General features: G+C 46.6%; 1 protein-coding gene across 1 annotated transcript in view; it reads left to right on the top strand.

Annotated features, from left to right (window-relative positions):
* The window catches only part of Dok5 (docking protein 5), a 140,580-nt gene extending 118,883 nt beyond the window's left edge, over positions 1-21,697 (top strand). Inside the window, exons 7-8 of the mRNA XM_051185597.1 lie at positions 16,035-16,155; positions 21,563-21,697. Coding sequence (XP_051041554.1) covers positions 16,035-16,155; positions 21,563-21,627 — 186 coding nt within the window. The 3' untranslated portion in view covers positions 21,628-21,697. The remainder of the gene's footprint in view (positions 1-16,034; positions 16,156-21,562) is intronic.
* The last annotated feature ends 676 nt before the right edge of the window (positions 21,698-22,373 follow it).

Raw genomic sequence — 22,373 nt, 5'->3', positions numbered from 1 at the left:
TAGTGACTATGCAGTGTATTGCAGTGTGTGTACAGTGTGTGTAGTATCGTGCACACTGCAGGACAACCTCAGGGGGCATGTTCAAGAGTGTCATCTGCTTCCTTTGAGACAGGGCCTCTCATTAGCCTGGAGCTCACTAGATGAGACCAATTGTCAGCAATCCTTCTGTGTCTTCTGTCTTCATCTCTCCAGCCCTGTGAGCCACCACACCCCACAGTCTGCTATGGCGGTTAAATAAGGATCAGGAGAAACAAATAGGCCGAATAGATGTTTATTCAGGGAGAAATAACTTACAACCTAGACAGATGAACACCAGCAAGTTCCACCGGATGCTCTCCTGTCCGAGTCCCACCAGCAAGAGCGTCCCCTGGCTCCTCTTCAGACCACCTTCCACAGGTCACTTCCGCCCATGGCTCCACCCCCAATGGGCGTGGTCAGTGCCACAGAAGGAGACAAAGTGAATATCCCACTACAGTCTGCATGGATTCTCTGGATCAAACTTTGGTCTCCGTGCACTTGAGGCATGTACTTCACTGACCCAGGCATCTCCCCAGTCCATTACCAGGATCTATGAAGGATGGACAAGATTATGTCATGAATTGTAGCTCTGGAGTCAGGGACCAGGCCCTCAATCCTGACTGTACTTCATGACACCATTGTGCTATCTTTAAACCAGTTATCTCCTTATATTTGCCTCTCATCTATAAATTAGGTGGAGCATCCCCCACGGCTCACGTTTTGCCATTGGTCCTAGCTGAGGACCCTGTCTGGGAGGTTGTGGAATCATGGTGGGGGTGAGGACGGTGGGGATGAGGGTTGCACAGTGAAGGTGATCTGGAGCCTTTGAGTGTAGTAGCTCAGTCTTGTGTCCAGTCGTATTCCCTGTTCTCTGTCCACTCAACATGTGAGGTGGTCATCCATGTTTTTCCTGCTGTAGATTGAATCACTTCTGCCACTGTGCCTCCATGACATGATTGATAGACCCACTGAGACTGTTCCAACAATGAGAAACATAACAGGTACTGTGTGACATGTGTACCTGGCTAGGTACGATGATTCTCTGAGTAGCACCATATAAGCCCTATTACATAGGAATGCAACTAAGCTGTTCATTTTGAATTTAGAGGAGGGGATAGAATAGTAGGGTATGGGATGGGGATATAGCTCAGTGAGTGGCATGCTTGCCCAACATACAGGAAGCCCTGGGCTCAACTCCAAGCGCCACCAAAGATTGGGTGTGGTGTGAAGGCAAATGATAGAATACCTTTCTTCAGATTCGGTCAGTTCATTCATCGAGCACTCAGCATCCACTCCCTGTGTGTTAAGTGCCTACTATGTGCCTGTGTGACAAGTGCCTGGAATCCCAAAGGCACTAGGTTTTTAAAAGAGTGCTCAAGAGACCTTTGTTCTCAGGAGGAGAGTGTTGCTCGGAAGAGGAATGCTCTCCTTTGTAGAGAAAGCAGTAGCATCATGGAAACAGATGGTGGCATGGCCAAATCTGTGCTTGCAACTGCCTCTCGGACACAGAGGGGCAGAGAAATGGTCCTTTATTCAAAGCCAAGCTTCCAGCTCTAGTGTATTGCCTGCCCGGAGTATAGAAATGCATGCAATAAATGGTGAATGAACTGTAGCTCTCAGAGTACAGAATCCCTGCATAGAGACAGGGCTGGCGGGAGGGATCTGTGAGCACATCCCTGAGCTGGACAGCCTGATTGGACAGAGTAGTAATTAGAGCTGGAACAAGCAGTCCCAGCTGGTCCCTTGCTGTGAGTCTGCACATATCCTCTCTCTCTCTCTCTCTCTCTCTCTCTCTCTCTCTCTCTCTCCATTTTCACACCTATCCTTGGAGCTAGGGACTGGTTTTTCAATCCCATTTAGCTTATTTTACATAAACACATGCATGTTAAATTTAACTAAATGCAAAACTATGATCGCATACACCACACCCAGTTCTGCATTTCTTTCTTTCCATTATTTGTATGGATCTCCTTTCCCACACTCTCTTTTGATTAGAAACTCCTAAAGCTTGTTAAGGAACCCAAGTGTAGCCGGGCTTGGTGGCACAGATTGTAGTCCCAACTTCTGGGGAAACTAGGGCCAGAGGATTGCAGCTTCAAGGACTGGATGGGTTGCAGAATGAGTTCAAGTCCAACCGAGGTGATATGGTGAGATCCTAGCTGTTGCAGAGGTTCTATTGTCCTGCCTGGTACTGTGGCCCTTGAGACCCAAATAAACACACAGGCGCTATATTTGTTATAAAACTGTTGGCCGATGGCTTGGGCTTCTTATTGGCTACCTCTGTCTTAGTTATTAACCCTTTTCTATTAATGTATGTATTCCATATGGCCCTGGCTTACTGGAGAACACCTGGTATGTCCTCTCTTCATGGGCTCTACATGAGGACTCCATCTGCCTATGTTTCCCAGAATTCTCCTCATCTCCTAGTCCTGCCTATACTTCCTGCCTGGCCAATCTGCCAATCAGTGTTTTATTCATCAACCAACAAGAGAAACATATATACAGAATGACAACTCCCATACCTAGTACAAAATTAAAGGTCAAAGGAGCCAGGGATGCAGCTCAGTGGGACAGCAGGTGCATAGAATGTGTGAGACCCTGGGGTCAACCCTGGTGCCACATGAAGGAAAGGAAGGAGGGAAGAATCCACATGCACTCTGTTTTCAAGTGCACCTACCTGCATGGTAGCACATACAGAAATCTCCATCTACATGTCCCTAGACATGCGCATAGACACACACAGGGGTGGGTTCTCAGTGGTCATTGTCAGCTCTATAAAGTCATCGTCACATGACATGTATGAAAGTTTGCTGTGGACGGTCTCACCTAACAAGGAGTAGCCAGTGGAAATAGTTATGAGTCACACAGTAGAGTTCAAATTCAGGTGACCCCTATGGCTCAGAGTCAAAATTTAGAGTGTGAGTGTATTTACAAATAAAGTTTTATTGCAACACGACTCTGCTCCTATCCATTTATATTCCTGTAGCTGGCCACACACAGAAACAGTAGAGTTGTGTAGCTGGGACTCAGGACTGTATTGTCTAAAATTCCATTCGCTGTCTGGCCCATTTGCTAGCATTAGTATCTATGGGATAATCCAGGTGTAGATGAAAACAAATTTATTAATCATACCAATGGGAATACTGTAGACTTTTTCCCACTGATTAATGTCTTCAACATATATCTTCATATAAATTAATACCTACTGTTATGTTTATGGGTGTGGGGTCATCTACCTTACCAGTGGCCTTAAAGAAATGGCTTTCTATAGTGTGGTAAATAAAAATCTGGAAAACAATAGGCTGACGGATGTTTATTTGGGGAGAAATCACTTACACCCGAAACAGATGACTGCAGCAGGTTCCCGTCCCAAGGATGTGTCCATATGCTCTCTGTCTCAGACCAGGAAGCAAGAGAGTGGGCTGGGGTCTGGGACCCCAGACCTAGTCCCCATTGGTCATGCCCATGCACCTGTCCCCATGCCCCATTAGGTGTGGTCAATGCAACAGGTACGGGCGGGCAGGGTGGTTATCTTACTACAGCTTTCCCTCTCCCAGTAGCCATCAACTGCCAACAGTTCCTCAGCTAGGAGAAAAACCAGGAGTGCAGACTGCTTCCATGCTGATACGTTGACTGGCTTCATCTTGGGCGGGGAACTATGGCTGTTCTGAGTCCGTGAGTGCAACGGCCCTTGCCATGTCCAGAAGACAGCATTCTATGGCACGTTCTGATCCACCAGCTCCTACAGTCTTCCCACCCCCTCTTCCACAGTTGTCCTTTGTAGGGCCCAACACTTGCGATTACTTATCCTTTGCATGCTGACTAGTTACGCATCTCTCCGTTGACTGCCGCCCCCTGCAAACAGAAGCATCTCTGACCAAAACTGGGCATAGAACCAATCTATGGGTATAAACATAAACATTTAGAAGGCAGTTTGACAATATATCCATCTAATGAAGTAAAGGTTTTGCTTGGCATTTAAGATGGTTTTTTTTTTTTTTTCTTCTGGGAGGCTCCTGATGGCTTCTAATGGAAATTCCTGCCTCAGCTTCCCAAAGGCAACTGTCACAGGTGTGTGCCCATCACAAGGGCAACTTTGCATCTTACTGGTGATATCAGTTCCATTTTCTAGAGGAGGCAGCCAAGGCACAATGTCTCCTGACTTTTAAATAGAGTGAGGAAAGGGACATAGAGACTTTGGTTTGCAGTTATTGTCACCTGAAAGGACTGGACACTTTTGGGGAGACTTCTCCAACTTCAGCAGAGAAGGAGCATGGATATATGTGTGCTGTGGTGTGGGAAACTGTGGGTTCTCATGAGGCTGAGGGGCAGGAGCTGTGCATCTCAGCTTTAGTGATTGTCAGAGTTCATTGCCAGGGTTGGTCAGCAGGAGGCCGCAGTGTGTGGGGAGGGAGCTGCCTCGCACAACTGCTGTGTCTCTGAGTGGGTTCATTCAGGGCAGCATTGAAACCTCCATTTCTCCTGGTCCCCAGTTCAGAAATCACACATTAAGACCTGGATGTCACAGTGAGCGCTGAGTGAGTCCAAGGACCTGGCTCCTCAGTCCAGGATGAAGGGAAGAAGATGAAGTGTGCTCTCAAGAACAGTGAGTGTCTCAAACATACACGAAGAGCCTTATGGGAACTACAGAAAGCTTGGGCTTAGTGCTTTAATACTGTTTGCAGGGATGAAAATCCACAGTAAGACACAGGATTCCTTCTGCGCACCTCATTGAGCAGGGAGTGTCAACTTGGGTACAATTTCCACCTTGGCAAAATACAGTGATACGAGCCAGCCTTTACGAGTGTGTTGGACATGGTTGTTTATGATGTTTTGTGTGTTTAGGGAATCAAGAGCAGGTTATGAGTTTTCTCATTAGAAATCTCTGGATCCCCCTAATGCCCCCTTAGTGCCTATGGGAGAGAGCACCCAAGAGCTGGTATGCTGCTTTCTGCAACCCATGCTAGCTATCCACTGAGATCATAGGCATCGTCTGTGTCTCCTGGGTTCCAGAGAATTGGCTGCTGTCACTTAGGCCAGCAATTAGCATTTTAAGTAGTTTGTATTGATTGAATGAACCTGCCTCTTCAAGGGCAAAGAGCCTGGAAGAAAGCAGCAAGGGTATTTATCTCAATTCATAATGCCAGACTAAACCATGAGGTGTATTAGCGAGAACCTATGACATGCATTAGTGAGAATCTGCCCCGGTATTTGATGAACATGGGAAAGGCAGATTTGTTGGGCATGCTGCAGGAACACACACTCGGGTTTCAATGCCTTTAAAGGAAAAGCCCTTGTGTAAGGATCTTGGTCTTATTTAAGGTTGGCCATTAGGCCTGGATTCTGTAGAAGTCAACCTTACGTTTAAGATCCGGTTCAAAACCCATTCCCCACTGTGGAGCTAAGTGAAACTCTCCTTTCAGGGTTAGGCTTGAGAGTGTGTCTGGGTTCCTCGGGAGTCCTTTCTGGCAGCTTGGTAACTTCTGGTTTTATTTGTGAGTGTCCTTTGGAGGAGAGTGGAGGGCTGAGATGAAGACGGGGTGGGTGCTAGTGGAGTGCAAAGGTGTCTTGTCCTTTTACGTTCTTTCCTGGAAGCATAACTACCCACCTCTCTGTCTTCTCCAGAGAGGGAGACATGCCCACCCCACCCTCAGTGTGTTAGTCAGAGTTACCAAGTCCTTTCACCAGGTGAACCAGATGGTGAACACGTGGGCAAGGGTGGGATTTATTCCAAGATGCCCTCAATTCAGTTTGAACACAGCATAAAACTCGAACAGTGTCAAGGACGTGCTCTTCCGGCTGGCTTACCTTCTCGAATCTCTCCCATGGTTAGTTACCTCACACACCCATTGGCCTTATGGTTCTTAATACATTAATTCATCCCACAAATGTGAGAATGTCTGAATCCCTGCAGGGGATACATTCCAAGATTCTAAGACCCCTGAGGGAGATGTCTAATGCCATTGCCAGACACAATATAACATATATATATATATATATATATATATATACATATATATGTGTATATATATATACAAACATATATATGTATATATACACACACACATATGCATGTATGTGTGTATATGTTTATACGTAAATGTATATATTATTTTACAAAAGAAAGAAATATATTTTCTTTTAAGGGAAGATTATAGTTATGAACACACATTTAGGAAGCACAGAGTGTGTCTCTATGATGTTTAAACTCATCCCAGTGACAAAACTATCACTTATAGCACTTATTGCTACTCCCCACCTTTAAATTAATTTTCTAGAATTTTCCAAAGACTCATCTCTGTTCTTGTGGGTGATTTCAGATTAGTCTGTTACGTGATAACCTGAAGGGGAGTTCTTTAAGAACAAAAATGAAATCACCAACTCGCTGCTTTTGTGAAGCAGCAGTAACATTTAAAAATCATTTTTGAGTCAGTTGAAAGCCATGTGAATGTGCATGAAAATGAAAGTGTAAAGCCCATTTGAAAGTTGGTCATTGGAACAGCCATCTCTCTATTAGCTCTCCGAAAGAAAACTGAGGGAAACAACCAGCAAGCGAAGGGTACTGGAAAGGCGAGTCAGTCATCCGAACATCCAGTGTCTCACGTGCTAAATAAAAATGACTAGAGGACAGCAGCACAAGTTACTGTGCTTGCGTGGGCTGTGGTGTGAGCACACAATGCAATGGTTTTCAGATACGTTAGGACAAACCTATGCTCGATAACATGGAAGGGTGTGTGTGTGCCATAGTTGGGCCTGTTTATCGCCTAGTTTGTGTGACATGTATACCAGGCATGCACATTGTATTTTATTTTTAACCATATGTATATTGTGGGGATAAATAAGAATCTGGGAAACGACAGGCTGATGGATGTTTATTTGAGGAGAAATCACTTTCACCAGAAACAGATGACCACCTACAGATTCCTGTCCCAAGGATGCCTCCGGATGTTCTCTGTCTCTGACCAGAAGCAAGAGAGAACTGGGGTCTGGGCCCCCAGACCTGTCCCCATGACCCAATGGGTGTGGTAAATGCAACAGGTATGGGCAGGGTGGATATCTCACATGTATGCATATGTGTCTGTGTGTCGGTATGCACAGGCACTAGCAGGTGACCAGGGAGGCCAGAAGGTATTGGATCCCCTGGAGCTGGGGTTACAGGCAGTTGTGGGCTGGCAATGGAACTTGGTATGTGTATGAGTGATTGCCTGAATGTATGTCTGTGCACCATGTGTGTGCAGTGCTGGGGGAGTGTTCCGCGCTACCATCTTGCCAGCAAGAACGACGTAGCACACTCAGGATCCTTCTGCAGTAAAGCTTTAATGCCTCTTGAGAGGGAGAGCATAAGCTTACAGAAGGAAGACCCCAAACTCCCAAAAACCTATCCCTTATATATGATGGCAACCGCCGCCTTGGACGTGTCACCCCCTGACTGGCTGCAGCTCCTCGGACCATATGACGCCACAGGAGAGGCGGAGCCCAAGGGATGGAAAGTTACCCAGTGCCTGCGCACTAGCTTGTTCACCATTCGGTGCCTGAGGGATGCAGGTGCCATCTTGTAACGGCTCCCTACATCTAATGGCTCCCTACAGGGGAGGCCAGAAGAGTTCCCTGGGACTAGAGTCAGGCAAGTATGAGTTGCCATGTGGGTGCTGGGAATTGAACCAAGACCTCCGGTAAGAGCAACCAGTGCTCTTAACCACTGAGGCATCTCTTTAACTTCCATTTATGTACCTTTAAAAAAAGGTAGGCAAAAAAGAACCTAGCATGTTCACAGGCTTTGTCTCTTTTTGTTGTTTGCTTGAAGCTGTACTGTACTTCCTAAACATAACAGAAATGTATCAACTATGTGAGAAATGTGTCAGGTGTGTGATGGAGCACAATATATTACAAGTCTTAAGAACAGGTCATAAATATCACAAATTTTGGAATACTTTCCCCTTCTTGCTTCTAGGAAAAATATTTTCCGATTTAAAGACTGAGTTGTCTTTGAGTGCATGAAGACTTCTTGGGGTAGGGATGGAATGCAAGCATGATGCAACATTTTTAGTTCATTTCTGTCTCTGTAACTGTTCTGTAAGCCCACTAGGGGCTTCTGAGACAATTTATTCCATCTATTCTAGAAGCCTTTAATTCTATATATTTTATTCTATTTACTTAGCATGTATCTGTCTGTTGTTATGACCAAGAGCTTCTTAGGGGAAAAAAGGATTTACTTGGCTTACAGTTATAAACCATCATGGACAGGAAGTTGGAGGCAGTGGTTGAAGGAGGCCATAAAGGAGCATGGTTTACTACTGTGCTCCTGGTTCGTGGTCAGCTGTTTCCTATACAGCTCAGGCCACCTGCCTAGGGATTGTAATACCCACAGTGGGCTGGGCCCTCCTGTGCCGATCCGATCAGCAATCCAAAACTGCACTAAAGGCTAATTTGATGAGACTGAGGTTCTCCCTCCCTAGGAGTGTCAGTTTGACAACAGAACTAACCAGGGCATGGGAGATGGAGTTGGAGGGGGAAATGAGAGAATATTTCATTGTGTCCTGATAGGAAAATGGGTGGAAATTAGATGCCAATGGCCAGGACAGGGGGTGCCAAGAGACAGCTAAGTATGGAATAGCAGAATAAAAGGGGGTATTTGAGAGTTGCTCTTCCCTCCCTTCCTCTCGCCCTACCCCGCCCCTTTATCTCCCCTTCTCTTCCTTCATCTCTGTGTCTCTCTCTCAGACTGTTGTCTCATCTGACTCAACTTTGCCACAGTTTATGTTTAAAATATCCTGGAAACTTGTTATAAACATACACACATTCACACTCATATACATATACATATACATGCACACACATGCATGCATGCACACACATACACACACACATATACACACACATGCATGCACACACGTGTACACACACACACACACACACACAAAACTGAGTATGTAATTAGAGTTGCATAGGCTTGCATTAAGATGTAGCTCGGTTGGTAGAGCACCTATTGAGCATGACGGCAGCCATGGACCTGGTCTCCAGCAGCATATAAACCAGGTGTGATGTCACATGCTGTAACCTGGGCACTCAGGAGGCAGAGGGAGAAGGACTCAGAGTTCAGGGTCATCCTTGACTACAGTGAGTTTGAGGTCAGCATCAGCTACATGAGACCCTGTATTAAAAGAGGAAAGGGAGGGAAGATAGAAGGAAAAGAGCTGCATAGACTTCGGGGCCTCTTGGTTGGGAAAATATGTTCAGGTATTGGTATGGGTCCTAACACACTTGAATGCTGCTATCAAACGGTCTCCAGGTGCCATCCTTTCAGGACAAGGTTGAGTGGTGGACAGTGATAAAATTAATATTGTTTGCACATGTGTCAGTCATTATCAGAGTCCTCCTTAGGTTCCTTCTGGCTGAAACCAGGGGAGGTTAGTTGGTATGATAAGGATGATTTTAGGCCTTTGAGTCAGAAGGATTAACCAAGGTGTTGACACATGTTTGCATCTGAGTTAGTCCAGACCAAGGTTACAGCATGACCTGTGTTCCCTGGGATCGTCAGCAGCAGGCAGGGATTCCATCTGGCCATGCCGTTCCATTTCTCCAAATGCAGCTCTATTGCAGAAACAAATGGGTTCCGGAGCAGGGCCATAGCGGGCCGGATTGCAGCTATGCCCCCTGCCGCTGCTCACTTCTGGGTTCAGATTCACAAAAGGCACAGGGGTCAAGTTCCTGTCAGTAAGACTGAGGGAAGAATCCTGGCAGGTTGGGGGGGGGGAGCCCGTCAGCTGCTGTTATCTTCCAGCACGTGGCTGCTGAATAGCCTGATCATTAGAACATTTTCTCTCCCAAGAGTTTTCTTAGTAGAGGAAGGGACCTTGGCAGACAGCCACTCCTTCACTGCAAGTGTTGGGAGGGTTTTTAATGGATCAGCCAAGGCATTACCACCAACTGCATGTGCCCTGATCAGCAGCCACTGGGGTCTCCAGAGAAGGTGTGTCTAACCTGGACCCCTAGGGTTGCATACAGTAAACATCTGTAAAGCTTTGTGAGATTATATTTCTGCAAACTCGATTGTGCTATTCTCAAGTCTGAACTTTGCAGACAGCAAGGTCATGTTGTGGTGTCTAATGGTTAGAATGTGTCCAAGCGCTTTGATACCACGTGACTGGAAGCTAAGCACTGAGCCATAGCATCGTGTTTGTTTTTCAAATTGTGTCAAAAGTACAGCAAACTAATTCTGTATCTTTGGTGAAAGCTTCCTTGAGACAAGAACATATCTTATCATCTTTATATACATTGCATAGGCATGCATCCCCTTAAGCTTTGTCGTTAATGGTTTTATATTCAGAACTATGAGACTGTAATTAATTCCAGAACATTTCACTGTCTCCTAAGGAAGTTGTGTCTCCTTGGCACATCAGACATGTCTACTTTCCCCAAGAATTCACCTCTCCTGAGAATTCCATATAAATGGAAATATGTGAATATGTTAACAGTGGTGGGTTCTACATCAAGTGCAGTTATTTTGAGCTCACATATGTGACCATATGCTCATAGGTATCAGGTCTGTTTTTGTTTTGTAAATGAAAATCTGGTATCGTTTAAGGTTCATGTTCAACATGTGCATGCAGTACCCATGGAGGCCAAAAGAGGGCACCATATCCAGTGGTACTGGAGTTACAGATAGTTGTGAGCTGCCATGTAAGTGTCGGGCGCTGAATCAGGGTCTTCTACAAGGGCAGCCAGTGCTCTTAGCCGCTGAGCCTCCTCTCCAGCCTCTACTGATACTTTTGTTACTTCGTTTATGATTTATTGACTTCCCTTTATCATCCTGGGACAAGAGACTTGGGAGAAAAAGAATTTTTTCCTGGCAGTTTGGTGCTTTTAGTACATTAAAAACCCCATGGGTTGTGCAGGTAGTACAGGTTGGTTGGTGGCCTTGAGTATTTTGTGGCACGGCGCAGCATCAGGACTCTCTTAGGCTGGTGTAAAAAGAGCCCCACATGCTTTCCTGCAGCATAAAGGGAGGCTGGGGTGTGGGTGCACAAGGTTGGCACATGACTGACATCATGAAACTTTGTCTTCTCTCCCTGGAGAGATCTCGAGCTAACACTGCTGAAAAAATGTGCAGAGCTGAAGTCTCCCTCTACCACCCTGTCCTAAATGATTGTACATGTGCTCAGTTCCTCACCCAAATGGTGAAATAAACCAAATGGAACATTAGTGTGGTGTCCCCATCCCAGCCAGTGATAGCCCTTTTTATTTAACCTGAACCCATGGTGCCTTAGCTTACCAAAGCTATACCTTCTCACTTGCTGGGATGATTGGAATTTAGTTTTGAAAACCCATCCTTGCTATGTGCTTCATCTGTTCCCATATCCATTTATTCTTTTATCCATCACATACTCATTAACCCCCCCCAAAGGCCACAGACCCTAAGACTAAAGCTATACTCCCAATTTTCCAGGAATCCGTGGTCTGCATTAGGCAGTAGACCACTTGAGGGGCACAGGCCAATTGATGAAATGATCAGAATAAGAGTAGAAGTCTGAGGTGAGGTAGGATTGCCTAACGTGTGGAAGGAAGAGGAGAGCTGTGGTCTCTGAGCGGATTCCAGGAGGACATGTGAGAATCAGGGAGCTGAGAAGCAGCTTGGGAGAACACACAAGGGCATCCAGTCATGGCTGGATTGAGAAGTGGTGAGGCCTGAGACTTGAGTGTAAGGGAGACAAGAACTCCACCTCCAAGAAGCTTGGAGACACTTGTCTCCTTGGCTAGTTCATTTGAGAGGTCTTGCAACTTGGATGCTTCATAACTTCTTCACTGAGTTGACACTGGAGTCGTCAGGGAAGACTTGCCATTTCCTCGTGGCTGTTGGAGACAGCAGGAAGTGTGTGCTAGGAGAGGCGGGGCATGACAGCCGTTTGCTTTCACATCCATTTCCCTTCCTGTGGAGCTCAGGTGCACTGGGTAAGTTGGAGAAAGGTCCCTCATAGTGTAGAGGCTGGGAAGCTTTGCACAGGTCTTTTCCCTAAAGAAGGGAAGCCAATAATGACTTAGACGAAGCCCTTGATGGCTGCTTCAGACAGTAGTTCTTGGCAGATTGGGGATGAGCGAGGAAGCCAGGGCTACCCTGCAGAGGAGCATGCCCACACCAGGCAATGTTGCCCACCTTTTGAAATACCGCTTCTTCTGTCCTTATCACCTGGGCCTCCTCATGGTGCCTAGTGTCAAGCTGACACTCTAGAATCACCCGGGAATTGGGCCTCCGGCCATGTCTACGGAGTATTCTCTTTACTGGACTGAGGTGGGAAGGTCTGTCTACTGCGGGCCACGCCATTACCTGGGCACGGACCCTGGAGAATATAGGAAGAGAGTGAGAGTGAAGCCACAGCAGCATTCATGCCTTGGTTCCCCACTGTGGATTTGATGTGATCAGAATGTCAAGCCTCCACACCCTTGACTTCTCTACAACATGAGTGCACCTTGAACTGTGAGCTGAAATGAACACTTTCTCTCTTAAGCTGTCCTTGTCAGAGTATTTGTACCACAGCAACAAGAAAAGAAACTAAGACCAGTGCTGTGAATAATTCTTTCGTGCACTGGGGATAGGTATTCCTCTCATTGATTAATCATAGAAGCTGTTTGACCGATAGCCAGGCAGGATAAGGCTAGGTGAAGCAATCAGACTGAGGACTCTCAGATGGGGAGGGGTGGAGTCAGGGGAGACATGAGCCAGCCACCCAAGAAGCAAGATGCCAGAGGACCAGTAAAGCCATGGTCATGTGTCAATACATAGATGAATAGAAATGGGTTAATTTAAATGTAAGAGCTAGTTGGCAATAAGCCTGAGCAACCAGCCAGGCATTTTGTAATTAATATAAGCTTTTGTGGGATTATCTAAAACCTGGCAGTTGGGACAAAAGAAAAGCCCTGTCTCCATTTACAGACCCAGCAGGCATTTCCGAGCAATGCTATTTCTACATATTCTGTAGCCCTGTGTAAGCCTGGCCCAGCCTTTGTGGACTGCCCAAGCAGGGCCTCAGTGTAGGCTCTGTCTACACATGTGGTTCTGTGTGACCTTCCTCTAACCCACTTCCACATTGTTGTGAATGAGGGTTCAGAAATGCCATTGTCCCATCCTATCAAAAATCCTCATTGTTCTGCAAAGCTGGGGGTGGTTCTTATTTCCCAGTGCCCAAGTATTGAAAGGTGGTCAGAAACAGCCACAGGACACAGAAGCTTGTGAAATACTTCATAAGAAGAAGCCTCCAATTCTCCCCAGCCACCCACATGCAAAGCCTCTGCTAGGGCTACTAGTTGATATTCCTGTCAGTCATACACATGGTTCCCCGATACCTCTGCCTCTGTGAGTCACAATGTCTGGCAGGAGCATGGAGGAACAAGGGAGCCCTCCCCTCCAAAATAGTCTCCAAGTGACTTCCAGAATCTTCTCCCTTTAGAGGACCATTCAGTCGTTTTTATATTGTCCAGCACACAAGTCCTTTCTTGTCACTTTTCTCCAAGGGCAGTTATTAAGAAATGATCCTTTCATAGAATTGGAATATTCTTCCAAAGGGCCGAGGGAGGAATAGGAAGCCAGGCTTTGTGCTGTTCTCTACAAAACATGACACCAATGTCACTTCATCCCTGTAACTAAATAAATAAGCTTTCTAAAAATACCGCCAGATCGTGCTGGGCCATCCAAACATATTTGCAGTAATGTAGCAAATAATTTGAAATGACTGCTATTTCCCAAGTGTTCCCTTTATATTAAAATTTTTATCATGTTAAATATAATCTTATGTTAAGAAAATCAAATCACCAGGGTGTCCTCCACATTCATTTTTTCCTTTCCTTCATCTCTCATGTTGCATGCAAATTAGGTTGAATGTCAGCGGATGTTGCTGGTCAACAGTTGACTTTTCTCTCCCTTTTCTTTCTGGGGGACTTTTCTTGAGGCTGGAAATGGCTCCAGAAGCTTCCTCCAGGCTTCGTGCTCATCCTTCCCACCTTTCAATCTCAGAGCCCATCCTTAGGGCACACTGCCCCACGAAACCCCGTGCTTTCTAAGGTCATGTGGGGACATCCTTTGGTAACCATGGAGTTATGACAGCAACCAGAAATCCAATCCAGCAATGGTGAAGCAACACATATAAATTAAGTTACCTTTGAGTGTTTGCTTATTATCTTTTTCTCAAGTTGAATCTCATCAGCTGCAATGAGCTTCGGTCTCCTGGGTATGAAACTTAACATTATTTGGTTTTACTGAGAGAATGTGCAGACATTATGCTTGAAACCACTCAGGCTGGAAACATGCACACAGAGAGTCCCTTTCTTTAAAAGAAAGTGCAGTCATCATCACCACCACAGAATTTGTTGCCACCACCATCATATTCACCATCACTGCCACCCTCTTCACAATCACCATCATTCTGACTGCGGCTATCACTAACACCATCCTCACTATCATCAGTCTTCACTGCTACTATTCATCACCATCATTACCACCATTGTCGTCATCATCACCATACCATTACCATCACCGCCATCATCATCACCAGCATCACCATCAATACTACCGCCACCATCATCATTGTCATCACCACCATCACCATTACCATCACTACCACCATCATTGTTACCATCACCACCCCCACCACCATCATCCTCATCATCACCACCTTCCCCGTATTCCCATCATCAGTATCATCACCATCACCATCAACCATCTCTGCCTATTCTTAGATTTTCCTAAACAAGGGTAAGCTTGTGTCCTTCTCATCAAATTCTCATACCGCTCAGCAGGGCAGGCGCTTAATGCTGCTGCATTTCAGGTGACACCCAGTGGCCTGCTGTGCTTCCTTCGTGCCACAGCACATGCACACATTTCCTTTTCTGTTACCTAATTCTTCTGTCTTCAGGTAGAACTGCTGTCAAGTATCCTGTCGTGTGTCTGAGCAACTACTGAGGGTTGCTTAAGTCACCCCCAGGTCTCGCTGATCACAAAGTTAATACTGTCTCTGTTTTAAAGAGCTACAGTGGATTACCCAGTGCTCAAGCACTGAGGGTGTCTGCTTAGAGAATAATCACCTGTGCTCTGGCGTGGGAAAGCTGTGTCCTGGATACCTGAGGACAGCACTCAGATAGATGGGAGGCTGTGCCAGGATGGCTTTACACCATGTACCTTTTCTTGTGCATGTGGCCTTAGCTGGTTTTCTCTGATATTCCCTTCCTGTGAGGTCGCCCCTGCAGGCAGAGCCAGCATGGACTGTGCTCTTCTCGAGGCCCTGGACTCATGCTGTGTTGACTCTTGTACTCCCTCAGCACCCAGAACAGTGCACAGCTGAGTGAGGGGGCCGCGGCCAAGCAGACGGCTTGCTTTTGTTTGCTGACAGTGGCAATGGATCGTCCAACTCAAACCATCTTGAGTCAAGAAGCAGCCCTTGGTTCAGGGGTCACCAGGTCTGGGGTTGGCCTCTAGGTCTCACTGAGGCTTGCTGAGCCTCATCCTCTTTCCTTGCCTGCCCCCTCTCTCGGGGATCTGTTCGTTCTCTGCTTCCCTTTCTCCCTCCCACAGAAGGAGCACCTGTTTCGTGCATAGATACTATGTGTCAGGAATTATTCTCCACCCAGAGGAGGAAGCAACTAAAGCAATTGCCACCAACCCTTAGCTCCCCTCTATGGATTGTTCCAGAAAAATTTTAATAGAAGCCCAGAGGACTGTATCACTTTAGTTGCCTGGCATGGGTGACCCACGTGACCCCAGAATGGGTGATAAGGTCACCTGCTGAGGACTAGAGGGGTTGAGCTGAGTGGGAATGTGGCCCCCCAAAGGGAAGTTGGTGTTGCCAACAGGGTAAAGCATGGAGCTGCTAAAAAGAAAGCGCCGGACACTACCCACTCCCAGGGATGGGTCCTTGGTGTGTGGGCTGCTGGTTCTATGGTGCTGACAGTCTTGCCGGCATGTGTCTGTCACTCAGGTCTCCGGGAGGCTCTGCCCTGCTGACTCACCTCTCTCTTCTGTTTGACCCCAGCTCCAGATGAAGATGAGTGAGAGGGCTGCCTCACTGAACACCGTGGTGCCCCTGCCCCGCAGCGCCTACTGGCAACACATTACAAGACAGCATAGCACAGGGCAGCTGTACCACCTGCAAGGTAAGTGGGCACATAGTGTGCGGAGGGGCTGGGGGGGCCTGGGTGCTCTGAGGAGGGGCTTGGCTACGCTGAGCTCCTCCTCCGAGGCCTCATGACCCTGGATTTTTCATCTTTCTGGAGTCCAACCCTCAAAGCTTTGCACCTAACACAGTGTCCTCGGGAATTTGTCTAAATGGGAATTCTTGAGCTCCCAGACATAGCGTCCCTGGGGCCTGAGGTACCAGAAAGTGGCTCGGCAACCAGCCTTCCTAGGGACGCCCATGCAAAGTCTGGTCAAGGACTGGAGTCCAGGTTCTATAAACAGCCCCGTGGGATGAAGACTAATGGGTTACCATTGCTAGGGACTTGTTAGTGCCGGTTTCCAGTACTTTCTCCAGACATTTGAAAATGGGAGGGTTGGGGCTCCTTCAGCCTCCAGTGCTTGAGCAAGATCCAGATGCTTCCCCTGAACGCTCTTGGTAGGGACCACAGTTCCAGGTCCCTCCCGGAGGGCAGGGAAGCCAGGCTCCACTTAGATCCCACTCATTCCTCTTGAGAAACAAATCCTGTGAAGTAGGGTATGGGTCTGCTCACCGGATCTGCTCACTGGTCTGCTCTCAAGATCTCCCAGTTCAACACTGGATTTAAGACCTTTCTTATCCTGATAAAGTTGCCCTCTGACATTTTACAGTAAGGAAGTTACCTTGCTCATCTCTGACTGATACTTAGGCTGATCAGCAAACCCGTGCGGGACATCCTTGCCACAGGACTTGGATGGTGTGTGTAGCCCTTACACTGGAAAGATCTTGCCCTAGACTGAACTCATTGAACTCGTGAACGTAGCAACCTAGGTTCCTGGGTTCATCTCTGTTTCTGTGACAAAATCCCTGACCGAGAGCAACATGGAGTGGGGGGCATAATTGTAGCAGTCTCAAACTGTAGTACACTTAGGGGTTGTCAAGGCAGGAACTCAAGCAGTTGGTCACCTAACATCTACAGTAAAGAGCAGAGAAACCGCTCAATGATCACAATTTGAATGTCATTGTTTAAACATGTGGCTACTTTATTAGTATCGACTGCCCTTCTGGGGAACACTAATGTCCAGGAGGGCAGGCATGTCACAGCTGGTTTTACCCTGTTATCTGCTGTGTGTTACCTAGCAACACCATCATTTTTTGATAGGCGGGATGTGAGACCTCCCGAGGCAAGGTCTCATGTAGCCCATGCTAGCTCCAAACTCTTCGTGTAGCCATGGAGGGCCTCGAACTTCTGATGCGTTTGGCTCCAGATCCTGACTTCTGGGATTGTGATACCATGCCTGAGGAATGGAACCCAGGGCTTTGCGCATTCCAGCAAGGAGTGTACTGAGTGACCCACTTCCCCATCCCTGTGGAGTCTTCCTGGCTCCACATTCACCATGTTCACTAGCGGTGATGGTGTGCATAGCTGTTGGAAAAGTGGGATCTTGAGTGCCTGGATGAGCAGACAAGGGAAGGGCCTGACTGCTCAGATCGCCTGCATTGATGGAGTTCAAGCTGAAGTTTCCTGGCATCTCTAGTGATCACTGTGAGAATTACATGGACCTCTAAAGACCTTATCTAACTGGTTCAAGAAAAAATAGGCTTCACCTTCCAGACTGTAGGCCTACAGTGCCACCTGCTGATCATCCTAGGGATAGTGTTTTATTATCAGCTGCTCAATGGGGAAGCTTTACATTCAGCAAGGTGTACTCAATTCATCTCTGCTCCTCCCATAGTCTCCAGTTTTCCTGTAGAAATGGTCTTCTATGATTAGGAGAAAGCAAAGCCAACACATGAAGGCCTCTTTAGCATACAACCTTGGAGAAATCTGTGAAAGACAAGTAGCCAACAACAATTTCCTGGCCCACATATCCAGGGGAGATTTCTGCAATGCAGCAGATAAAACAATTAGTAACAAGATTTCACAGTGTAGACCATGACAACATTTTCACAGTATGAGCACTGGTAGAGAGCTCACAATTGCACCCTGCCAGCAAGGCACCTCAGTGAATAAATACACCCAACCTGGAGCCTCAGGACCCACACGATAGAAGAGAGAACTCAGTCCCTCAGACCTCTCAGCATGTGTGTAGTGACGTGAGCACACGCATGTCAAACAGACAAAATATATATAAAATATCAACAAAGAAGTTATTGTCTGGGAGGTACCCAACACACTTGCGTTTTAAACCAGTGCCTAGCAAAGGTGTTCCTTTCTTGTGCTACTAAGAAAGTAATGATCAGAAGGGTTAGTGATTCCTCCAAGACCAGCTGTCTAGTGAAGAGTTAACATCCTGGTTTCTTCTGCATCCATCTACACACTAATTGACCCGGTGTCTGTTTATTAAGCATGTACTTTATGCTAGCCCCTGACTGACAAGTGTGCATGGGGGCTTCTGCCTAGGTATGTATCTTACCACTGGCAACTTGTAATCTAATGACAACTAAGTAGACACCGATTTCAAAGCTGACACATGTAACTGTAACAGAGAAGGCAACTATGGTTTTTATAGGAAGTCTTTAGACCATGTGAGACATAGTTATTGGCTTGGGAGCTGTTGGAAGAATTTACATTAAGACTTAAACCCAGGAAAGGTAGCCATATGGAGGGGTAGAGAGATAGAGAGGAAAAATCAAACAAAATGAAACTTCTTCCTAGACAGATCAGCAAATGCAAAGGTCCTGAGGCAGAAATGAGTGGGGGTGGGGCATGTATGAGGAAAGGGGTTGGATGATGGGAACCTGTGGTCAGGATTTGCCTGTTCACGGTGTGCTGAGGGTGCTGAGCACACTAGTGTCAGACTTAACTCCTATTTTAATTCTAACGTTGCAGAGAAATGGGAGACAGGAGAGGGGCAGCCTGGAGGCTTCCCATTGAGCTGTGGTGTGTCTGGCTTCAGTTCTGTGTACCTCTCTCACCCCTTCATCCCCTTTTCTATTACTCAATTTAATCTGACCCTTCCCATGCCAAAGATTTTTCCATTGCCCCAGGATTTTTCAGAATGCTCCACCCCACCAGAACTACTTTGGAGATAGATACATTTGTTTCAAAATGGTAACTAGGAAAAATAAGGCCCGTGTGGTTCCTCAGAGCACAAACCAGATCAGGGTATCACTGGTGTGTCTTTGTGGTGGTCTACCATATAGCCTTATTTTCATCCTCCTGGTGGGGATCTCCATGACTGGAAGTGACAGGACCAGTCCTTCCTCACCTTCATCCTCCTCCTCTATGTTGTAAAGAATTAAGGATTGGGGATCCATGGCAGTCACTTGATCCAGAGACTCGTAGTGGAGCAGTGAGCAAGGGACCAATGTTCTGAGTCCCTGGCAGTTAGTTTGGTTACAAGATCCTTAACTATGAGAGGAGACTCTGGTCCTGATGTGAGTCAATGCCCCCCATGCTGAGATCAGAATGTCTAATGGATCTGAGCCCAGCCTGTTCAGGTCCATATCCATTCTCAGGAGGCCAGTGGCTAGGTTGGGGAATTTGTGCTGTCTTCTGATACATGTGTCAACTCAGACTACAGACTTGTAACTACAGACATTTGTTACAAGTAGTTTTCCCGCCAGCCTGGTCCCAGAGTCAAGTCAGCTCCAAGTAACACACGGAGACTCTGTATTAGATATAAAGCTGTTGGCCTGTTAATAGCTATTGGCTAGCTCTGTCTTAAATATTAACCCATTTCTATCAATCTAAGTGTTTCCACATGATCTTATCTTACCAGAAAGAGGGTCTGGACCTTCTTCTCCCTCAAGTCTCTACATGTTGAATCTCCTACTACATCTCCCAGGATCCTCCTTGTCTCCTAGTCCCACCTATCTTGCCTTCCTATTTGCCAACAGTGCTTCATTCCTGGTCATTTGGGGGAGTTCAACACCCATCACTACTGCTGTAGATTGGGGATTTGGTCTGGGTTCAGATTTGAGCAACTGTCTAAACCTTTGTATCACTTTTTGAAAAACATTTGTGTGTATGTATGAATGTATGTGTGTCTGTGTGCATTGTGGGTGGATGTGTGTATATGTATGCATGTGTATATGTGTGTGTGTTAGGGATGTGTGTGTGTGTGTGTGTGTGTGTGTGTGTGTGCATGCGCGCGCACAAGCGCGCATGCATGCTATATGTAATGATGGCATGTATATGAGGAAGTCAGAGGAAAACTTTTGGGATTTGCTCTTCTTTCTAGCATGTGGATCCTGAGACTGAACTCAGTGGTGGCAGTCACCACAGAGCCATTTCACCAGCCCCAAGCCCTTGGTTCTCTTTATATCTGTTTTCATTTGGGGCCATGACTGGGGTAACTCTACAAGCTTTTACAGCTTACCAAGCCCTCCTCAATCCCCTTAATTCCCAGTAGGACTGGGTAGGAGAATGGAACAAATATGTTCCCTTTTACCTTGTAGAAGAGGGAGACCAGTCATTACCCGTGTTTCTACTCGGATACAGGGTCAGAGGGTTGGGGGAGGGGGATTGTGGCCTAAGGACTCTGTCTGGGCTGTTTGTAGCAATGGAAGGGAGAGTCAACCGAGAGCCTGAGAGCCGTGGAGCCACAGGGCACCAACAACCTTTTCCTCTTGGCTCAGCACTTAAAAACAATGCGGTTTTGAATGTGTGCATGGAACATCCAGGTTTCCTGGGTTTAGTTCTCCCTCTCTGCCTTTGTGTCCCCTGGTGAACCTGCTCAGCCATGAAATGCTCTACTCCTGCCAATCCTAACCAGGAGGTGGCAGCAAAGCATTCTAAAACCCAAGGGTGCACGGCTACCAGGCTGGATGAACTTGGGTTTCTCCCAGGCCACTGCCAGCGCAGGGGATGCCCAGTCTCCTCATTGTGTGTCCATTGTGGTTATTTTGGTGCTGTTGGCATCTAGTTAGTTTTTACTCTCTGCACGGTATAGAGGAAGTGTGGGAATTCCTGCATTAACTTACAAGGGGGCGGGCATTCCTGACTTGGCTGGAAACTGAACTTGAAGTAGAGAAAGGTAAGAAAGTCTCCTATTAACAGGGGCGTAAGAAAAATCATGATATCTTTTCTTGAGTCAGGTTTTCAAAAAGCATTTACATAAAAAGTCTCCCTAGGCTTGTGTTTCTCTTTCATTCCCTCTGGATACTATGACAGGGGAAGTTGGGGGGTGGGGAGCTACTGCAGATGAAAATGTAAGAAATAACACAGTTGCTAACAGACTGACCACAGCTGAATGCAAAGGAAAAATGCAAATTATATGTTAATTTCCCCACACTAGAGATGCTTATTTGCATATCCCAAGGAGTGACCTTAGGAAAAGTGTCCCCAGTGATGAATCTGCCCCTTCTTTCTGGTAAACAGAATCAGTTGCATTACTAGCCTATTTGATCACGGGCTTTCTTTAGAGATAACCGTTTCTTCTTTCTAATTCTTTCTGGAAAAGATGTCAGCAGCCCTCTGAAGCTTCATCGGACAGAGACTTTTCCCACCTACCGGTCTGAGCACTGACAGCAACTGCCAAGAGCTGTTAGCACATTTGTGCTGCTCCAGCTGCAGACCTAGGCAGGGGGACACAGAGGGACAGCCAGAGAGAGTACAGAACAAGGAAGAGAAGCAGCTTCGCATCCTGCTAACGTGTGTGGCCATGGGGAGTGCTGTGATACAACACATGTACATATATATTTTTCCCTTCTGTTTTTCCTTTTCTAAAGACACAGTCCTAGCCTCGCCAAAATACGCTGGATAATATTGACCCACCCCGTGCTTACAGCTGGACAGAAGGAGTCAGTGTCGTTGCTACAGACTGATTTTCTATTGTAGACAAGCCCCCTTCCCCCAACCCCCTGCACATCTCTGAGTCTGTTCTTTTGTGGATTTGTGCTATTTTCCTCGTAAATGTTTCAGTTGTATGACAGTCGATGACAATAAAGCGTCTCTTCATTATTTGCCGTGTCTTTGCACACCACCCCTCAGTGATGAATGCTGCCATTCGGGTGCACCCATGGACTCCTACTTGGTTATGTCTCCAACTAGTTAAATCAACATTGTCACTCATTCTTCTCACAGAAGAGTCCTTTCAAAGGACCCTTGAATACCTTTTATAAGGCCACAGCCACTCAACGTCCTCTCGCCCTTCAAGAGCCTGTCTTCGGAGTGGAGTGTTGATTTAAGGCATTTAAAATAAGCAACCATTGCCATCCATGTGCTTCTTGGATTCTGGTGACAGTTTTCTCTGTCCTTGGTGTTCCTGGAGG

Source organism: Phodopus roborovskii, unplaced genomic scaffold (genome assembly GCF_943737965.1).
Source record: "Phodopus roborovskii unplaced genomic scaffold, PHOROB, whole genome shotgun sequence".
Lineage (NCBI taxonomy): Eukaryota > Metazoa > Chordata > Mammalia > Rodentia > Cricetidae > Phodopus > Phodopus roborovskii.
The sequence above is the reverse complement of the archived record's forward strand: the minus strand, read 5'-3'. Positions and strand labels throughout refer to the sequence as shown.